The following is a 20,011-nucleotide window of genomic DNA, read 5'->3' on the forward strand; positions in this document are numbered from 1 at the left end:
CAAGGTACATCCCCTTCCCACTAATACATTTCATTCACAGATCCACCAGATGAGCCTTGTAAATTGAAAGTTGTGGACTCCACCAAGACATCCATCACTTTGGGTTGGTCCAAACCTGAATGGGATGGAGGCAGTGAGGTCATCAGCTACATGGTGGAAAAACTTGTTGAAGGAGAGAAAGAGTGGGCCATGATTACGTCTAAGGGAGAAGTCAAGACAACAGAGTACACAGTTCATGATTTAAAACCAGATATAAACTACTTCTTCAGAGTCTCAGCTGTAAATTGTGCTGGCCGTGGGGAGCCTCTGGAGATGATTGATCCTGTGCAGGCCAAAGATATTCTAGGTAACTTAGAAACATACTGAAACTGTGTTGAGTTTACAAAACTCCTCCTGAGATGTGTTTATTGTTTGCAGTACATGTAACACTGTATATTGTTATGCTATTTACAGAGGAGGCCCAGATTGACTCAGATGTGGCCATGAGAACTCATTACATCATAAAGGCTGGAAAAGATGTAGAGCTGTCTGTTCCTTTGAAGGGTAGACCTGCTCCCTCTGCTTCCTGGAGCAAAGGAGAAGAATGCATAGATCGCAATCCCAAATATGAGTTCCACCACTCAGACACAACCACAGTACTTGTTATGCGTGAAGTGAACAGGCTAGATACTGGAAAGTACACAGTCAAAATAGAAAATGGTGTGGGAGAACCTAAAACACTAACTCTGTCAGTGAAGGTCCAAGACACCCCAGCTCAATGCAGAAACTTGGTTCTGAAGAATGTGACCCGAGGAAAAGTAACACTCTGCTGGGAACCTCCTCTCCTCGATGGTGGTGCTGAGATCACAAACTACATTGTTGAGAAAAGGGATTCCTCTAAGAGATCTTACTCAGCAGTGACAAACAAATGCATGAATACTTCATACACCATTGAAGATCTCTCAGAAAAGACATCTTTTTTCTTCCGTGTCTTAGCCGAGAACGAGAATGGTATTGGTGATCCATGTGAAACACCAGAGCCTGTGAAAGCTACAGAGACTCCAGGACCAGTCAAAGACATTTCAATGAAAGATTCATCTAAGACCTCTGTCACTCTACAGTGGCTGAAGCCTGATTATGATGGGGGCAGCATAATCTCTGACTACATTATTGAGAAGAAGCTAAAGGGAGAGGACTGGTCATTGGGAGGAGTCAGCAGACAGTGTGAATTTGAGGTCAAGAAACTCAAGGAACACTCTGAAGTGTTTTTCAGAGTTGCAGCCAGAAATGAGAAGGGCCAAGGTGACTTTGTTGAGACTGGACCTATAAAGGTCATTGACTACATTATCACTCCAGATGCAGACCTCAGAGAGTACCCAGATGGTAGAATCAGTGTTCGTTTGGGTCATAATGTCCACATTGAGCTGCCATACAGAGGGAAGCCCAGACCCTCTGTTCTGTGGTTAAAGGACAGCCTGCCTCTGAAGGAGAGTGACCAAGTGCGCTTTAAGACAACAGAAAACAAAGCCACTCTAATGATTAAGAATGTGAAAAAGGAAAATGAAGGCAAATACACCCTGACTCTAGATAATAAGGTAAACAGGAAATCCTTCCACATGCATGTCATTACTCTGGGACCACCAGCAAAGCCTGTTGGACCCATCCGCCTGGATGAAGTGAGAGCTGAGAGCATCATGATCTCCTGGGATGAACCTAATGATGATGGTGGTGGAGATATTACTTGTTACACTGTGGAGAAACGAGACACCTCAAAGTCTGATTGGAAGATGGCATGCTCAAGTGTAGAGAGTACTCAGTTCCGGGTCCCTAACTTGATTAAGGGTGTCCAATACCAGTTCAGAGTGTGTGCTGAAAACAGATATGGTGTCAGTGAGCCTCTGGTCTCACAGATGGTTATTGCCAAGCATCAATTCAGGCCCCCAGGCCCACCAGGCAAGCCAGTTGTTTACAATGTCACCAATGATGGCATGACAATCCAGTGGGAACAGCCTATCTATGATGGAGGAACCCCAATCCAGGGATATCATGTGGAGAAGAAGGAAAAGAACAGCATCATGTGGCAAAAAGTGAACACTGTATTGATTAAAGAAACAGATTACAGGATTCTGGAGCTCATTGAAGGCCTTGAGTACTCCTTCAGAGTCTATGCTCAGAATGATGCTGGTTACAGCCGAATGAGTGATGAGAGCAAGCCAACAATGGCTGTCAGTCCTGTTGGTGAGTCCTGGTTCAGACAACCATTCAACTGTTGTAACCATTCAAAGTACCAACCTGTTGTATGTATGTGTTTGTTTTAAAGTCTAACTAAAATGTCATGTCTCTCAGATCCACCTGGCCAACCTGACTACACTGATGTAACCAGTGACTCAATAACACTGAAATGGGATGCACCTAAACGTGATGGTGGTAGCAAGATCACTAGTTACAACATTGAGAAACGTCAAGGGCATGGTCGTTGGTTCAAAGCCAACCTGACCGATGTGCACGACTGTCAATACACTGTCACAGGGTTGGCAACAAATGAACGCTATGAGTTCAGAGTCATTGCTAGAAATGCCATTGGTGTGGTTAGTCCCCCATCCAACTCCTCTGGATTAATTGTCGTGAGAAGTGAAAATGGTGAGTAACAACAAAACAGGAAAGCTATAATTTTATTTCAACTGAATTGTAAGTAACAAAGGTTTTGTTTATTGCATTTGTTGCTGTTTAGTCTTGCTTAAAACTTGCTCTGCTAATTTTTATGGGACTTACTGTTTATTGTGCAGCAGTTCTGTTCACTGTAAACTGATGCCCTTTTTCTTAAAACAGCTGCTCCAAATATTGAGTTTGGCCCCGAATACTTTGAAGGTTTGACAGTAAAAGCAGGAGACAACATCAGGTTGAAGGTGATCATCACTGGGCGCCCAGTTCCCAAGGTTGTCTGGTATAGAGATGGCATAGTGATTACCAAAAAGATGATGGACATTATTACTGTTCCTGGATCCAGTACTGTGTCGGTCAGAGATGCTGATCGTACACATCGTGGCCTTTACACTGTAGAGGCTACTAATGGATCTGGAACTAAAAAGGAGGGCATTCTCATCCAAGTCCAAGGTACACAGTTTTGATTTTTTTTTTGTATGCTTTAGTATGATTGTTTGCATGACCAATGCTATTTATTTATACATTTATTTCCCTTTTCTATATTTATGCCAATGTCAATTTCACACATCTGTGTGATGCAGACACACCTGGGGAGCCAGTAGGACCAATCACCTTCAGTAATATCTCAGAAGGCAAATGCACTCTGTCTTGGAACCCACCAGAGAATGATGGCTGCTCTGAGATTTCACATTACATCATTGAGAAACGGGAGACTGCCAAGATCTCTTGGGCCTTAGTATCTGATGAATGTAAGGAGTGCACTTTTAATGCTACCAAGCTCATCAAGACCAATGAGTACCAGTTCAGGGTCTCTGCAGTTAACAAGTTTGGAGTTGGTAGACCCTTGGAGTCCAGCCCAATTATTGCACAGATGCAATATAGTAAGTGTGATGATTATACCACTTTTATTTAAATGTATAATATTTAGGAAATATTCAGATTTTTGTTATGTTTTATTAGTTACAGTAAACTAACAAAATATATTTTTTCAGCAACACCTGATGCTCCAGGAACTCCTGATGCCACTGAAGTGTCAGGAGAGAGTATAACTCTCTCATGGACTCCCCCAACATCTGATGGAGGAAACCCAATACAGTATTACATTGTAGAGAAACGTGAAAAGAAAACTGTTCGTTTCTACAAAGTGATCACCAAGAAGCCTATCACTGAATGTGCTCACAAGGTGCTTAACCTGACAGAAGATATGGAATATGAATTCCGTGTCATGGCTGTTAATGATGCTGGTGTTGGTGCCCCAAGCAACATTTCTTTACCCATCAAGGCTGCTGAACCTAAAGATATTCCATGTGCTCCATCTGTAGTCTGTGTGTCAGACTCCACAAACACCTCCATTAGCTTGGAATGGAGCAGGCCTATGGATGATGGAGGCATGGAAATCCTCGGCTATATTATTGAGATGGTGAAGGGAGAAGAAACTGAGTGGAAGAGAGCAAATGAAGAGCTTGTGGCTGAAACAAATTACACAGTGTCTGGTCTACAGACTGGAACTGACTACAAGTTCCGTGTTGCAGCTGTCAATCATGTTGGAAGAGGTGAAGACAAGGAGATCCTGGAACCTGCACAGGCTGTTGACAGGTTAACACCACCACAGGTGGATATTGATGCCACCTTTAAGCAGACACACATTGTCAAGGCTGGAGGTTCTGTGTGTTTGGGTATCCACTTTAGAGGAAAACCCATTCCTGCTGCTACCTGGGTGAAGGAGGAAGGAGAGCTGAGTGTGATGTCAGAGATTGCAACTACCGATGGTTACAGCTCTTTAAATATTGAAAACTGCACAAGATATGACACGGGCAAATACACTGTTAACCTGGAGAATGCCAGTGGCAGTAAAGCCATTACATTTGTGGTAAAAGTAATGGACACTCCTGGACCTCCACAGGCTGTAGCTTTCAAAGAAGTCTGCAGAGGTTCAGTCACACTTATCTGGGAGCCACCTGTCAATGATGGTGGAGCTCGAATTTTTCACTATATTGTTGAGAGGCGGGAGGCTAGCCGCCGCACTTGGCAGCAATCTGGTGGAAAGTGCACAGAGTGTATCCTCAAGATGCAGGATCTGCTGGAGGGAGTGCCATATTTCTTCAGAGTCTTTGCTGAAAACCAGCATGGTATGGGTGAGGCATTTGAGCTTACAGACCCAGTCATTGCCACTGCAGAGCCAGCATCCCCAAAAAGACTGGACATCCTGGATACTACAGACAACTCTGTGTCCCTGGGCTGGCTGAAACCAGAGCACGATGGTGGCAGTCGCATCCAATGTTATGTCATAGAGGCTAGGCCAAAGGGTACAGACAAATGGGTAGTAATAGGTAATACCAAGAATCTTACCTATGTAGTTGAAAAGCTCAATAAGGGCGATGAATATGACTTCCGTGTGAAGGCTAAAAATGAATCTGGCTACAGCATGCCCAAGGAAACACTGGCTCCTGTGCTGGTCAAAGAGCCTCACATTGAACCTTCTGCTGACCTCAGTGAGATATCCAACCAGCTCATCACATGCAGATCTGGCAGCACCTTCACCATTGATGTTCCTATCAGTGGGAGACCTGCTCCTAAAGTCACCTGGAAGTTGGAGGAAATGAGGCTTAAGAACTCAGACAGAGTCACCATCAAAGTAACAAAAGACAGAGCCAGTATCTCTGTCAAGGAGGCCATGAGAGGGGATGGCGGTAAATATTACCTGACTCTAGAAAATGTTGCAGGAACCAAGACATTCACTATTGAAGTTAACGTCACAGGCAGACCCAGTCCTCCAGCTGGACCCATTGAAATCTCATCCATCACTTCTGTGTCCTGTGTTGTTAACTGGCAACCACCTGAGGATGATGGTGGTACTGATATCACCAACTACATTGTGGAAAAGCGCGAGTCTGGTTCTACAGCTTGGCAGCTGATCAACTCCAGTGTGAAGCGCACATCTCTTCATGTTGGTCACCTGACCAAATACATGCAGTACACATTCAGAGTATCTGCTGAGAACAGGTTTGGAGTCAGCAAGCCTACAGAGTCTGAGACAATTGTTGCAGAGCATCCTTTCTGTAAGTGTTACTCCATCAACCTCAACTTACTTTTTTCTTTTGAACCTGTATTGTTAGTATGATTCAAAACAGTGCATACAAATATTTATGTTGAAACATATTGTAACAAGGAAATGTCAATTTTCATCACAGCACCTCCAGGCCCTCCGACAAGACCCTCAGTCTTTAATGTCACAGCAAATACAATGACCCTAAAATGGGAGGAACCCTACCATGATGGTGGAAGCAAGGTGACAGGCTACTGGATTGAGAAGAAGGAGAGGAACAACATATTGTGGGTTAGAGAAAACAAGATCCCATGCTTTGAGTGCTACTACAAAGTGGAAGTCCTGGTTGAAGGCCTAGAATACCAGTTCAGGATTTATGCCATGAACAGTGCTGGACTCAGCAAAGCCAGTGAGGCCTCCAAGGGAGCAGTTGCTCAAAACCCAGTTGGTGAGTTCTGAGACAGTTTAGTGTCACATAACAGAATGTTTTTCTTCTCTATCTGTTTAAAAAATGTGTTTGACAAACATCTTTGGTCTTGTGCTCAGATCCACCAAGTAAACCTGAAGTCACAAATATTACCAGAACCACTGTCTCCCTGAAATGGTCAACTCCACTGAATGATGGTGGCAGTCCCATTGTTGGCTACATTATCGAGCGTAAGCCATACACTCTGACGGGTGAAGGTCGCTGGCTCAAGTGTAACTATACCAATGTGACAGACAACTTCTACACTGTTACGGCTCTGGGAGAGGGAGAGGCCTACGAGTTCAGGGTTATTGCCAAGAATGCCAACCAGGTCTTCAGCATGCCATCTGAATCTACAGGATCTGTACAGTGCAAGACTGACTTTGGTAAGTTTTGTAACTTTCACACCCCTTTTAGCACAGTTTTAGACATACAATTTAAAAAAATTGACATTTTACTTTTTTGATGCATGTCTTTGACCAACACGTTAAAAATGTGTGCCACAACTAAACACAGCCGAACGTGTAGTATAGTTTTTAGCAGCATTTGATAACCATCTTATTTGTGTCCACTTAACAGAACCTCCTAAAGCCCAGCTGGACAGCAAGCTCCTGTCTGAAACAGTAATGGTCAGAGCTGGTTCAGATCTGGTTCTAGATGCTGCAGTGGGAGGCAGACCTGACCCCAAGGCTTTCTGGTCCAAGGGCAACAGGGAACTGGATTTGTGTGAGAAATACCACCTGCAGTACACCTCCCACAGAGCTATGGCCATCATCAAATTCTGTGACAGGGATGACACTGGAAAATATATCCTGACAGTCAGGAATGTAAGTGGAACCAAGACTGCAGAAGTCAATGTTAAAGTGCTTGGTAAGTGTTATTTTGGCATATTTTACCATTAAACTAACGGTAATACTAGAGAGATTTCTTTGGGTAATTTAAACAAAGTGACTTACCCTTGTCCTGTTTTTTTTTCAGACACACCTGGAGTGTGTGAAGGCAGCATTGAGATAAGCAAGATAACAGAGGAGTCATGCACACTGAGCTGGAAACCTCCTCTAGAGGATGGTGGCGATGAGGTTGCTCACTACATTGTAGAGAGGCGTGACACCAACAGACTCAACTGGGTAGTCATGCATGCTGAGTGCAAGGAGCTGACATTAAACATCACTGGTCTGTTCAAGAACACTGAGTACTTGTTCAGAGTTCGTGGAGTCAACAAGTATGGGGCCGGCATTTACCTGCAGTCACAGCCAATGGTGGCCAGAAACACATTCAGTAAGTACAGAAAGTCAAAATATTGTAAACTGACACCAAAAAATATGAAGTTAAAATCTCAATTAAACTCCAGAACAGTGTTCTAATAAAACAGTTTGAAGATGTGATAGCAAGGCACACTAATCTAACCAAAACTGAGATAAAAAAAATATAGGGAAAGTATAACAAAAAAAATTTCAACATAATCTAATCTGTTCTGTTCTTCAGCTAAGCCCAGTCCTCCTGGAGCTCCAGAGATCCTGGTATCAGGAAAGGACTTTGCCACTATTGAGTGGCTGAAGCCAGAGACTGATGGCGGCAGCCCAATAACCCATTACCTGGTGGAAAGACGTGAGAGAAAGAGTGCCCGCTGGGTAAAGGTGAACAGGGATGGTGCTCATCTGGACACCCTTCTGAAGGTGTCTGGTTTAACTGAAGGCAATATCTACCAGTTCAGAGTAACAGCTATCAACAAGGCTGGGGAAAGTGAGCCCAGTGAGGTCTCACTGTATGTTGTCTGCAGAGTGCCGACAAGTAAGTCTGTTCAACAACCAAAATAACATACTACTTATTCCAAGAATGATCTCAATTGTATCTGTCTAATGGGTTCAGATCAATACATATTTTACAATAACACATATAAATGAATGATTACATCATCTCTTCTCAGGCACTCCTGCTCCTCCTTTTATTCCTCGAATCACTGACACCCATGTTGACAGCATTAGCCTTGCCTGGTCTCGGCCCGTGGATGATGGAGGTGCTGATGTCATCGGCTACATTTTGGAGATGCAGGAAGCTGGAGCAGAGGAATGGAAGAAGGCCCATGAAAAGACCCTGCGCACCACAGAGTACATAGCAACCGGACTTTCTGCAGGCAAGAAGTACCGCTTCAGAGTGGCTGGTATTAACGTCAACGGAACAGGAGATTTCAGCGAACCATGTGCTGAGACTGAGCCAGTGGAGAGAATTGGTAAGAGCAATAAGTAATGCATACAGAAATCAACTCTGTTTAGCAAGTTCTAAAATTTACACAACCAATTTTGTTTTACAGCTAGAACAGCCTTTTATTCAAATGTGTGACTTTTCTGATAATTTACTTTCAGGTATTCACTGACACAGTAACTGATAAATTTCTTAATAATGTAACCCTTGCACTAATTTTCCCAACCACTTTAACAGAACCTCCTGATTTTGAGCTCCATGATGACCTCAAAAAGACAATCTGCCTGCGTGCTGGTGGCTCCCTCCGTCTGTTTGTCAATGTCACTGGTCGTCCAGCTCCTACTATCACTTGGACTAAACCTGGTGTTGATCTTCAAAACAGAGGCTTCATTGAGGTTACCAACACATCCACCACCCTCATTATTGACAAGGTACACCGTTATGATGCTGGCAAATACACACTGGTGGCTGAGAACTCTGCTGGAAAACAGGAAGTCAGCATTCTTGTCAAGGTCTACGGTAAGTTGATGGCAGAATCTGGGAATACTGCTGAGAAAATGTGCAGAATTATTTACTAAGATTTCATTAAATAGAACCTGTATTTTAGTATTTGTATTTTGACTGCAAAGTTTATTTTTATTCTTAGATACACCTGGACCAACTGGGCCAATCAAAATCAAAGAGCTCACAAAGGACACTGCCACCATCTCTTGGGAAGCCCCCACTGTGGATGGCGGGGCCCCTGTTAACAACTACATCATTGAGAGGCGTGAAGCTTCAATGAGAGCCTACAAGACTGTCACATCAAAGTGCAGCAAAACATCATACAAGATTGATGGTCTGATGGAGGGCATGCTGTATTACTTCCGTGTTCTCCCTGAAAACATTTACGGTGTTGGTGAGCCCCGTGAGACTCCAGATGTCATCCTGGTTTGCGAGGTGCCTCTTCCACCACACAAGCTGGAGGTTATTGATGTAACGAAAAGCACACTCACCCTAGGCTGGGAAAAGCCAGAGCATGATGGTGGTAGCAGGCTGACAGGCTACATGATTGAAGCATGCAAGTTTGGCACTGACAAGTGGATGAAGGTGGCTACACTGAAACTCACAGATTTTGAGCACACCATTGAGAAGCTGAATGAGAACGAGCAGTACTTATTCAGGATTAAAGCAATCAACAGCAGAGGAGCCAGCGAGCCCAAAGAGCTTGTTGCTGCTGTCACTGTACAAGAGCAAAGAGGTAACAAATTAAACTAAGTTATGCTACCTGTGAAAACTTCATTTGTATTAACGTAGAGTTAAGTTAGTGATTACCTCATTTTGTTCCTTTCAGTGATGCCTGCGGTGGATTTGTCTAGTATTCCTCAAAAGGTTGTCAATGTTCTCGCTGGTAAGACCCTGGAAGTGGACCTGCCAATCATTGGCAGACCTCCTCCCACCTGTGCTTGGTACTTTGGTGAATACAGGGTAAAAGCTAGAGATCGCGTGAAGATCAAGAGCACTAGCAAGTTCTCCAAACTGACTGTGTCTGACACCACCATTGATGACAGTGGTGACTACACTCTGGAAGTGAAAAACACTGTTGGAGTCATCACTGAGGTCATAAAGGTCGTCATTCTTTGTAAGAAGCTATCCCTAATTTTTTACTTCCATTTTAAGTCATGTCTTTACTGATAGTATTACATGTAATCTATAACAGTTGTGCCACTAACATTTAACTTTTAGTAAATAAAACTGTCGATAATCATAAAAGTTGCCTTCTGCATAAGCAGAAACAATTACCCCAACCTGGATGGGATAGAACTGCACAGATGGTAACAATAATTTTTGTTTTGCCATCCTTACCAGCTAAACCTGATGAGCCAAAGGGACCCATCAGGTTTGATGAGATTGATGCCACCACTGTCAACTGCAGCTGGGATCCTCCAGTCAGAGATGGCGGCGCTCCCATCAGTGGTTATGTAGTTGAACAGCGGGATGCTCACAGACCTGGCTGGGTGCCTGTCTGTGACTCTGTAAGCCGACCAATGTTCAGGTTTGAGAACCTAATTGAGGGAGATGAATATGTCTTCCGTGCAGCTGCTACAAATCGCTATGGCACCGGAGAGTTCCTGCAGTCTGAGATCGTCACCTGCAGGAGCCTTAAGAGTAAGACCTTTGGCCTCAATTAACGTTATATATTTTGTACTTCTATACAGAGTCTTATGGTAATACTAGAATGGTTACATGTTTTGCTTCCTCCACAGATGTGCCTGGACCTCCTGGTCGTCCAATCATCTTTGATGTATCTCGTGATGGAATGACTGTGGCATGGGAACCACCAGATGAAGATGGTGGTCTTGAAGTTTCAGGATATATCATTGAGCGCAAAGAAGTAAGAGCTGACCGATGGGTCCGTGCCAACAAGAACCCTGTGACCATGACGAGGTATAGGTCGACTGGGCTCATTGAAGGTTTGGAGTATGAACACAGAATCACTGCTATTAATGCAAGAGGATTGAGCAAACCAAGCCTTCCATCCAAACCAGCAGTAGCAACTGATCCAATTGGTAAGAGAAAACACTGATGGAATAAAAGAGATAATTGTCTTAGGAAACTTTAAGATAACACTATAAAATAAAGTTTGGAATAAAATGTTATACACAAGCAGGTAAAAATCATAACATACCAAAGTAGGACCTGGAATTGCTGACATGCAACTTTGTTTCTGTGTAGATCCTCCTGGTTGTCCTCAGAACCCAAGAATCACAGATACTACCAAGTCCTCTGTGTCATTGGCTTGGAATCCTCCTGATGATGAGGGAGATGCCAGGGTGGATGGGTATCTGATTGAAATGCAGAAAGTAGGTACACTGTCCTGGATCAAGTGCAACACCACACCATCTCTGATCTGTGAGTACACGCTGACCAACATGCCACAAGGAGAAGAATTCAAATTCCGTGTGATGGCTTGCAATGCTGGTGGCTCTGGAGAACCTGCTGAAGTACCTGGAGCAGTCAAAGTAACAGAGATGCTTGGTAAAGAACCATTAAACTATTTGTTCAAATATCAAATGCATGCAATTTGAACTTGTACTGAGATTTCCTTTAAATTGATTTGTAGAACCTCCTGACTATGACCTGGAGCTGAAATACAAAGATCTGTATGTGGTTCGTCATGGAGGCGTGGTCAGACTCTCTATACCCATTAAAGGAAAACCCCTCCCAACCTGCAAGTGGTTGAAGGATGGTGGTGCTGTCTCCACCAGAGCCATGATTGCCTCCACGGAGGATGCCAGTGAGCTGGTGATCAAGGGAGCAGAAAGAGGTGAATCTGGTCTGTATGAGCTCCTGCTAGAGAATAAGGTTGGCAAGAAGAAAGCACAAATTAAGGTCAAGGTTATTGGCCGTCCAAGTGCTCCAGAGGGACCAATGATCTTTGAAGAGATCCAAGCCAACTCTGTCAAGGTTTCATGGAAGCCACCTACCAATGATGGTGGCTCAGAAATCCTTGGTTACATCGTAGAAAGACGTGAAGCAGCAAGAAATGCCTGGTACACTGTGGACTCTAGAGTAACTGAGACTCAGCTCATTGTTAAAGGACTTAAAGAGGGAACAGAGTACCACTTCAAGGTTACAGCTGAAAACTCCTTCGGTATTAGTGGATCTCTAAAATCTGAGCAGCCACTGGTACCCAAGACTCCTCTCTGTAAGTACTACTTTTTTGCTAACTGTCTTTGAAAATCCTAGTCATTTATTTTTGCTTTAAAATGGATCTGCTTTTATAATCAGGTCCACCTGAGCCTTCAAGTGCTCCACCCGAGATCATGGATGTCACCAAGAGTTCAGTGGCACTGGCCTGGTCCAGACCAAAGGACGATGGTGGTTCTGCCATCACTGGCTACTTTGTTGAGTATAAGGTGGTGTCTGCCGAGACATGGTCCCGCCATGAGACCAAGATCACCTCTACCATGTTTACTCTACATGGACTAACCCCTGATATGGACTACCAGTTCCGCATTGTTGCTGCCAACAATATAGGGGAGAGCCAGGCTGGTCCTGCATCTGACCCTGTCACATGCAAAGATCCATTTGGTGAGTGTTGTGCTGTAATAACTATAGCTTATGTAACTTTAATGGATATGATACAGATAAATGCAAATAATATTTTACAGAAAATCCAAATGTGTAATTTTGCTATTATATAGACCATCTTCAGAGGTAGTAAAGTAAAGTTTAGTTTCTTTAGTTTTACTGGCAGTGATTTTAGAAGAAATATAGACAATTAGAAAACTAGTTTTGATGTTTTTTGTTTTTATTTCTGTGCTCTAGACAAACCCAGCCAGCCAGGTGAAATTGACACTGTGAATGTGAGTAACAACTCTATCACCATTCGCTGGCAAGCTCCAGAATGTGATGGTGGAAAGGAGGTTCTAGGCTACTGGGTAGAATACAGAAAATCCATTGAGAGTACATGGAAAAAGTGCAATAAAGAGAGGCTGAAAGAAAAGGAATTCACCATGCCAGGACTGGCTGAGGCCACAGAATATGAGTTCAGAGTGTTTGCTGAAAATGAAACAGGAATGAGCAGACCTCGTAGGACTGCCACATGCATCAAGACAAAACTGATTGGTAATTACAATCAAATATATTGTTACTTTACTAAACAGAACGTGTTTGTATATTTTATTAAGACAATCTCATGTTTTGAACCCACAGCTGAAAGCAAACCAAGCTTGAGAAAGGAAATGGATGAGGTTACTGCCAAGCTTGGCCAGCCTGCTGTCATGAAGTGCCAGATTGTTGGCCGACCTGTCCCTGAAATTAAGTGGTATCACGCCGGCAAGGAGATTGTTGAGTCCCGCAAGTACGAGATGAGCTCCGATGGCCGCAACCACTCTCTGTCTATTATGACCGACCAGCAAGAGGATGAGGGAGAATACACCTGCAAAGCCATTAACGATGCAGGAGAAGCTGAGGCCACAGGCCTTCTAGTTTTAGAGGCTGCTCCTTCCTTCCATCCTGATTACTCACTGAAGGAAACATACTATTCTGGTCTGGGAACTACTCTCCGCATCCATGCTGTTTACATTGGTCGTCCCCAGCCAAAGATCATGTGGTTACAAGGAGCTAAAACACTGGAGAACACAGAAGACATTAGCATTGAGACCACAGAGTATTACACACACTTGGTCATCAAGAATGTCCAGCGCAGAGTGCATGGAGGAAAATACAGAATTAGACTGCACAACCACTTTGGCAGGGCTGACACTGCATTCAATGTTGAAATCTATGGTATGTTGTGAAAATTATCTGCTTTGAATTGATTAATGTATGCATTCTTAAAATACCATAATCAGATTTGTAACTAATAATATAATGTGTCTTTGTTCCTAGACAAGCCTGATATACCACAGGGACCCATTGTCCTGGATGCGCTGCTTAAGAACTCTGTCATCATTAGCTGGAAACCTCCCAAGGATGATGGAGGCTGCATGATTACCAACTATATTGTGGAGAAGAGAGAAGACAAAGAGGGCACTGAATGGGAACTGGTCTCCTCATCCATTAATAGCACATCATGCCGTGTGCCCAACCTAATTGACAGCGCTGGATACTTTTTCCGTGTGTACGCCCAGAATCGCTATGGCAACAGTGAGCCACTGGAGCTCACTTCACCTATCCTGATCAAGAGCCAACTGGGTAGGTTTAATGCAATGATGAAGCATGTTAAGGAATTCATGACTTAGAACAGAAGCATAGAAGCGAAAACTCGATACATAAAGCAAAAGCATTGACTACTTTTGTTTTCAAACATTCATGTCCACAGAGAGACCGTCGCCACCTTTGTCACCAGTTGTATCTGGAATCACAAAGGACTCCTGCGTGGTTTCTTGGAAACCTCCACTCAGTGATGGTGGCTCTAAGATCAAAAGCTATTGCCTTGAGAAGAAGCACAAGAAGGACAGAAAAGAATGGACTGACTGGACTCCAGTGACTACAGATGAGATCAAACAAACTGTGTTCTCTGTCAAGCGCCTCACTGAGGGCACTGAGTATATCTTCCGTGTTAAGTGTGAAAACCTTGGAGGAGAAAGTGACTTTAGTGAAGAGACCAGTCCTATCATTCCATCCACAGCAGTGGAAGTCCGTGCTCCTGGCTTCAAGGAGGAGCTGAGAAACATGAGTGTCAAGTACAAGAGCAATGCTACCCTGGTCTGCAAGATCACAGGACAGCCCAAGCCTGTGATTAAATGGTTCAGAAGAGGAAAGGAGATCCATTCAGATGGAAAGAAGATCAAGATCCAGGAATTTAAGGGAGGATATCACCAGCTGGTCATCACTGAGGCTGATGAGGAGGACTCCACTGTTTATCAAATCAGGGCCACCAATCAAGGAGGCTCTATATGTGCTACAGTCTCTCTGGATGTTGAAAGTAAGCTAACAAAGACTCAATTTCTCCACCAAACATAATATTTAGACCTAAATAAAACATGTGCACTTACTGAAACATTTTTCTTTCCATTTCTAGTCCCTGCCAAGATCCACTTGCCAAAGAACCTAAAGGACAAGGAAGCCATTCCTGCCCTGCGTGGAGAAGTGGTCAATATCAAGATTCCTTTCAGTGGTAAGCCAGATCCTGTCATCACATGGCAGAAGGGACAAGATCTCATCGACAGCAATGGCCACTACCAGGTGATTGTAACCAGATCCTTTACTTCGTTGGTGTTCCCCAATGGAGTAGAAAAGAAGGATGCTGGTTTCTACATTGTCTGTGCCAAGAACAGATTTGGCATTGACCAACAAACAGTAGAGCTGGATGTTGCTGATGTGCCTGATCCACCACGTAGTGTCAAAGCCAGTGACATCTCCAGAGACTCAGTCACACTGAACTGGGTGGCCCCAGCAAATGATGGTGGCAGCAAGGTTATAAGTTACATCATCGAGAAGTGTCCTACCACAGCTGAGAGGTGGGAACGTGTCGCTCAATCCCGTGACACCCACTACACTGTTATTAATTTATTTGGCGGAACAAGCTACCAATTCAGAGTCATTGCTGAGAACAAGTTTGGACAGAGTGCCCCATCAGAGAGCAGTGGACCTGTCATGACCAAAGAAGACAAATCCAGGGTTTTGCTTTATGACAGGGAAGTCGATGAAACTGAACGAGTCCCCAAGGGCAAAGCTCAACACTCTGACACCAAGAATATGCATAACAAATATTCCATTGCAGAGGAACTGGGTAGAGGTCAGTTTGGCATTGTCCACCGCTGTGTTGACATCAGTTCTCAGAAGACTTACATGGCTAAATTTGTCAAAGTGAGAGGTGCTGATCAGGCAATAATTAAGAAAGAAATTGCAACACTGAATCTAGCCAGACACACTAACTTCCTCCTTCTTCATGAGTCCTTTGAAAGTCCTGAGGAGTTGGTGATGATCTATGACTTCATCTCTGGTCATGACATTTTTGAGCGCTTTAATACAGCAGAGTTTGAGCTCAGTGAGCGGGAGATTGCAAACTATATCAGACAAGTGTGCTCAGCTCTGGAGTTTCTGCATTCTCAGAGATATGGACACCTTGATATTAGACCTGAGAACATTGTGTACACAACTAGAACCAGCTCCACTGTGAAGATTATTGAGTTGGGACAGTCCAGACACTTGACTCCTGGAGAGCAAATCAAGATTCAGTACACCATTGCAGAGTATGCTGCTCCCGAGATCCACCAGTGTGACATGGTTAGCACAGTCACTGATATGTGGTCAGTCGGTGTTCTTACCTATGTTCTCCTTAGTGGACTTAATCCATTCACAGCTGAAACTAACCAACAGATGATTGATAACATATCCAATGCAGTCTACAGCTATGATGATGAGTGCTTTAAGCAAGTTAGTGTAGAAGCCTTAGATTTCACAGATCGTCTAATAACAAAGGAACGCAAGCATCGTATGACTGCAGCTGAGGCTCTGGTGCATCCTTGGCTTACAAAACCAACAGAAGAGATCAGTGCCAGAGCAATCCCAACTGGCAGGCACAAGAGATACTATCAGACAATGGTCAGGAAAGAATGGAGCACTGTTGTCTCTGCAGCCCGTGTGGCTAGCGGTGGCTCAATTAGGTCCCAACGTGGCGTCTTTGTGTCAAAGGTAAAGATTGCTCCATTTGAACATGGTCCTCTTGCAGGCCAGATTAACCATGCAGTGTTGACTGAGGGAGATACTGTGAAGTTCATCTGTAACATTGAAAACTATGACAGCTCTACTGAAGTTACATGGTACTGTGGTGTCAGGCAACTTGAAGCTGGAGACAAATATGAAATTGAATATGAAGATGGTCTGGCTGTAATTACCATCAACAAGGTCACAAGAGCCGATGATGGTACTTACAGATGCAAGGTTGTAAATGAGTATGGTGAGGACAGTTCCTATGCTGAGCTGTTTGTCAGTGGTGTTAGATCTTATCGTGACTTCTTCACCACCCGTGTAGTAAGGAGAACAAAGCGCAGAGTTGATACTACTAGAATGCTTCAGAAGCCACCAGAGTTCACACTCCCTCTAGTCAACCGCACTGCTTATCTTGGTGAGGATGTACGTTTTGGTGTCACAATTACTGTTCACCCAGAGCCTCGTGTCATCTGGCACAAGTCTGGACAAAAGCTCATCCCTGGACATGACGACAGGAAATACACCTTTATTAGTGACAAGGGCTTGTACCAGTTAATTATCCACAACCTGGAAAAAGAAGATGATGCTGAATATAGTGTTGTGGCTCGCAACAGGTATGGTGATGACAGCTGCAAGGCACGCCTTACTGTTGTTCCCAGACCTAAACCAGCAGACCTCACCCTGAGGCCTATGTTCAAACGGTTGCTTGCAAATGTTGAGTGCAAGGAGGGTCAGAATGTCCGTTTTGAGATTAGAGTTTCTGGCCACCCAACACTGAAGTGGGAGAAGGATGGCACACCTTTAGCCTTTGGACCATCCATTGAGGTTGTTCATGAGGGTTTGGACTATTATATCCTTCACGTGAAAGACACTCTTCCTGAGGACTCTGGTGTGTACAGAGTCACAGCTACCAACTCTGCTGGATCTGCTGGTTGCCAAGCAACACTTAAAGTAGAGAGAGTAACTCATGTCAAGAAAGATTATGAGCTCAGCAAAAAGGAGAAAGAAAAACTGGCTGGGCAGGAAGAATTAGACAAAAAGGTCAGACTGTCTCAGATTATGGCAGGTACTGTTGTTTCACCTCTGCCACCCTTAGCTGTCGAAGCTGTCAGGGAGGCAGCCATCATGTTCAAACCTGCTGTCACAACTAAGAAGGGTGAGAAGACTGAGGCTGAGATAAAGAAAGAACAAGAGGAGAAGAAGAAGCGGGCAGATGAGAAAAGGTTACGTATGCCTTATGTTGTTCCCACACCTCGCATCATTAACCCTGCTGTTCTTGAGGAGGACGTGGAAATAAAACACTTCCAGCCACTCTCTGACATGAAATGGTACAAGAAGCTGCGGGATCAATATGAGTTCCCTGAGCCAATGGAAAAAATTCGTCAGAAGAGAATGAAACGTATTCGCCTCTCTCGGTGGGAACAGTTCTATGAGGTGCCCATCAGAATCAAGGAACAGTATAAGCCTAAGTGGCGATTCTCATCTGTGACTCAAGATGACTTAGAGACTGTGAGGCCTGCAAGGTATTGCACTCCTTCTCCTGAGATGGATTCCTATCGGAGAATTAGGAGAAGGTCTCTGGGTGATCTCTCAGATGAGGAGCTGCTGCTGCCTGTGGATGAGTATCTGTCCATGAAGAGAACAGAGGAGGAGAGGCTTCGTCTGGAAGAGGAGCTGGAACTAGGCTACTCTGCTTCTCCACCAAGTCTCAGCCCAGTTCGCTTTGAGCTGTCTGCTTTACGACCTTCCTCTCCAAGGAGGGTCTATAGTGAGGAGGAAGAAGGAGAAGTTAAAAGATATGACTCCTACAGAATTCCATCTAAATATGAGGCTGGCCCAAGCTTTGTTGACCTTCGCCAGCGTCATGACAAAGCCACACACAAACCTCCAAGACAGAAACAAAAAGTCTACGAAGAGAGAGAAGATCTGGAACTGCTACGCCCACATACAACCACTGAGAGAATCTCGTCTTACAAGAGTCAGCTCAAACGAATTGAATTTGAGGAGAAGACACGAACCACGAAAAAGGAAAAAGATGTTACAGTTTCAACCTTCTCCGAGGCCACGGAATCTGAGCATCTGACTACTTTTACATCAGAATATGTACCTAAACCAATCAAAGCGCTTCATTTACCTGAACCATCAACATCAAAATCTCCTGCCCAGGAGAAGGCCTTAAAAACAGATGTTACGTTTCCTAAAGTGGACTTTTTATCCAGATATGAAGAAAGGAAACAGGCTCTCAGATCTGAGAGAAAGTCTGTAGAGAAGACAGTTGAGGTGGTGACACAGGCTCCCTTTAGCCTTGACCATACTCCACGTATTACCATCAGGATGCGATCTCATCGTGTACCCTATGGCTCCAACACAAGGTTTACCCTAAATATCCAAGCTAAACCTGAGCCTGAAATCACATGGTTTCACAATGGGAAAGAGATTCATCAGAGCAGCAAATACCAAATGACCAACATCAGTGGTGTTTTAACTCTCCAGATCAACAACTGTGTGACTGAAGATTCTGGTACCTATCGTGTAATCTGTAAGAACAGTAAAGGAGAGACTTCTGACTATGCTACACTAGATGTAGCAGGTGAAGAATATGCTGCTTTTTCATCTCTCCGCAAAGACGAGGAACCTCCATCAGCCCATCTACCAGAGATGACCCGAACAGAAGTGTACCATGTCTCATCTTCTAAAACAACTGTAGAAAAAGTTGTCATTGAAACTGTGAAAGAGTCCACTACTGTTGTTGAGAAGCCAAAGGAGAAGCCAAGTGTTCCTGCCACAATCGTGACCAAACCAAAATCCTTGACTGTGGAGGAGGGACACAACGCCAGATTTGAGTGTGATGCGGATGGTGATCCAGCCCCCTCTATCACCTGGCTACATGAGGGAGAAGCTGTTGGTCCCTCTGCCCGTCACCACATTGTCTCTACTCAGTACAACTCCACCTTCGAGATCTCTGCTGTTGAGATGTCAGATGAGGGAAGCTACACACTATTAGTTGAAAATTCTGGAGGAAAACAGGAAGCCCATTTCAGTTTAACAATCAAAAAGTCTGAGTCAAAGGAAAAAGTAGTTGCTTCTCCCAGAGTTACTTCTCCAGAGGCTAAATCACCTGTTGCCAAGTCTCCTGAACCAGTTAAATCTCCTCAGAGAGTAAAGTCCCCTGAGCCGGTCAAGTCACCTCAAAGAGTAAAGTCCCCAGTCTCACCAAAATCCCCAACACCAAAGTCCCCAATGCCAAAGTCCCCTACTCCAAAATCCCCAACTCCATCTGAAAGGGACCACGTGATCTCTCCATTCAAGTCACCAAAGAGAGTGATGTCACCACCTCTTGAAAAGAAGCCATCCTTTTCAGATGGACTGAGTGACATCACTGCACCTCTTGACACTATCATCAAACTGTCAGTAAAGGTGATGGGAGAACCTAAACCTACGATCTCGTGGATGAAGGATGGAAAGGTAATGCTTTTAAATACTGAGTATTTTGATATTCATGAATCTTC

The 20,011-nt window shown here is 44.1% G+C and overlaps 2 protein-coding genes across 2 annotated transcripts in view; both read left to right on the plus strand.

The window, feature by feature from the left end:
- The window catches only part of LOC112451394 (titin), a gene marked incomplete at its 3' end in the record, with an annotated part of 470,585 nt that overhangs the window by 226,963 nt on the left and 223,611 nt on the right, over positions 1–20,011 (plus strand). The window lies entirely within an intron of this gene.
- The window catches only part of ttn.1 (titin, tandem duplicate 1), a 144,512-nt gene that overhangs the window by 122,049 nt on the left and 2,452 nt on the right, over positions 1–20,011 (plus strand). Inside the window, exons 183-207 of the mRNA XM_037975997.1 lie at positions 41–346; positions 454–2,217; positions 2,326–2,619; positions 2,809–3,093; positions 3,225–3,524; positions 3,636–5,702; positions 5,835–6,137; positions 6,236–6,541; positions 6,735–7,025; positions 7,134–7,433; positions 7,641–7,946; positions 8,083–8,385; positions 8,595–8,876; positions 9,004–9,597; positions 9,691–9,978; positions 10,206–10,505; positions 10,604–10,906; positions 11,073–11,375; positions 11,461–12,045; positions 12,129–12,431; positions 12,669–12,968; positions 13,056–13,631; positions 13,734–14,039; positions 14,167–14,772; positions 14,869–19,967. Coding sequence (XP_037831925.1) covers positions 41–346; positions 454–2,217; positions 2,326–2,619; positions 2,809–3,093; positions 3,225–3,524; positions 3,636–5,702; positions 5,835–6,137; positions 6,236–6,541; positions 6,735–7,025; positions 7,134–7,433; positions 7,641–7,946; positions 8,083–8,385; positions 8,595–8,876; positions 9,004–9,597; positions 9,691–9,978; positions 10,206–10,505; positions 10,604–10,906; positions 11,073–11,375; positions 11,461–12,045; positions 12,129–12,431; positions 12,669–12,968; positions 13,056–13,631; positions 13,734–14,039; positions 14,167–14,772; positions 14,869–19,967 — 16,670 coding nt within the window. The remainder of the gene's footprint in view (positions 1–40; positions 347–453; positions 2,218–2,325; positions 2,620–2,808; positions 3,094–3,224; positions 3,525–3,635; positions 5,703–5,834; positions 6,138–6,235; positions 6,542–6,734; positions 7,026–7,133; positions 7,434–7,640; positions 7,947–8,082; positions 8,386–8,594; positions 8,877–9,003; positions 9,598–9,690; positions 9,979–10,205; positions 10,506–10,603; positions 10,907–11,072; positions 11,376–11,460; positions 12,046–12,128; positions 12,432–12,668; positions 12,969–13,055; positions 13,632–13,733; positions 14,040–14,166; positions 14,773–14,868; positions 19,968–20,011) is intronic.

Source organism: Kryptolebias marmoratus, linkage group LG6, assembly GCF_001649575.2.
Source record: "Kryptolebias marmoratus isolate JLee-2015 linkage group LG6, ASM164957v2, whole genome shotgun sequence".
NCBI classification, from domain to species: Eukaryota; Metazoa; Chordata; class Actinopteri; order Cyprinodontiformes; family Rivulidae; genus Kryptolebias; species Kryptolebias marmoratus.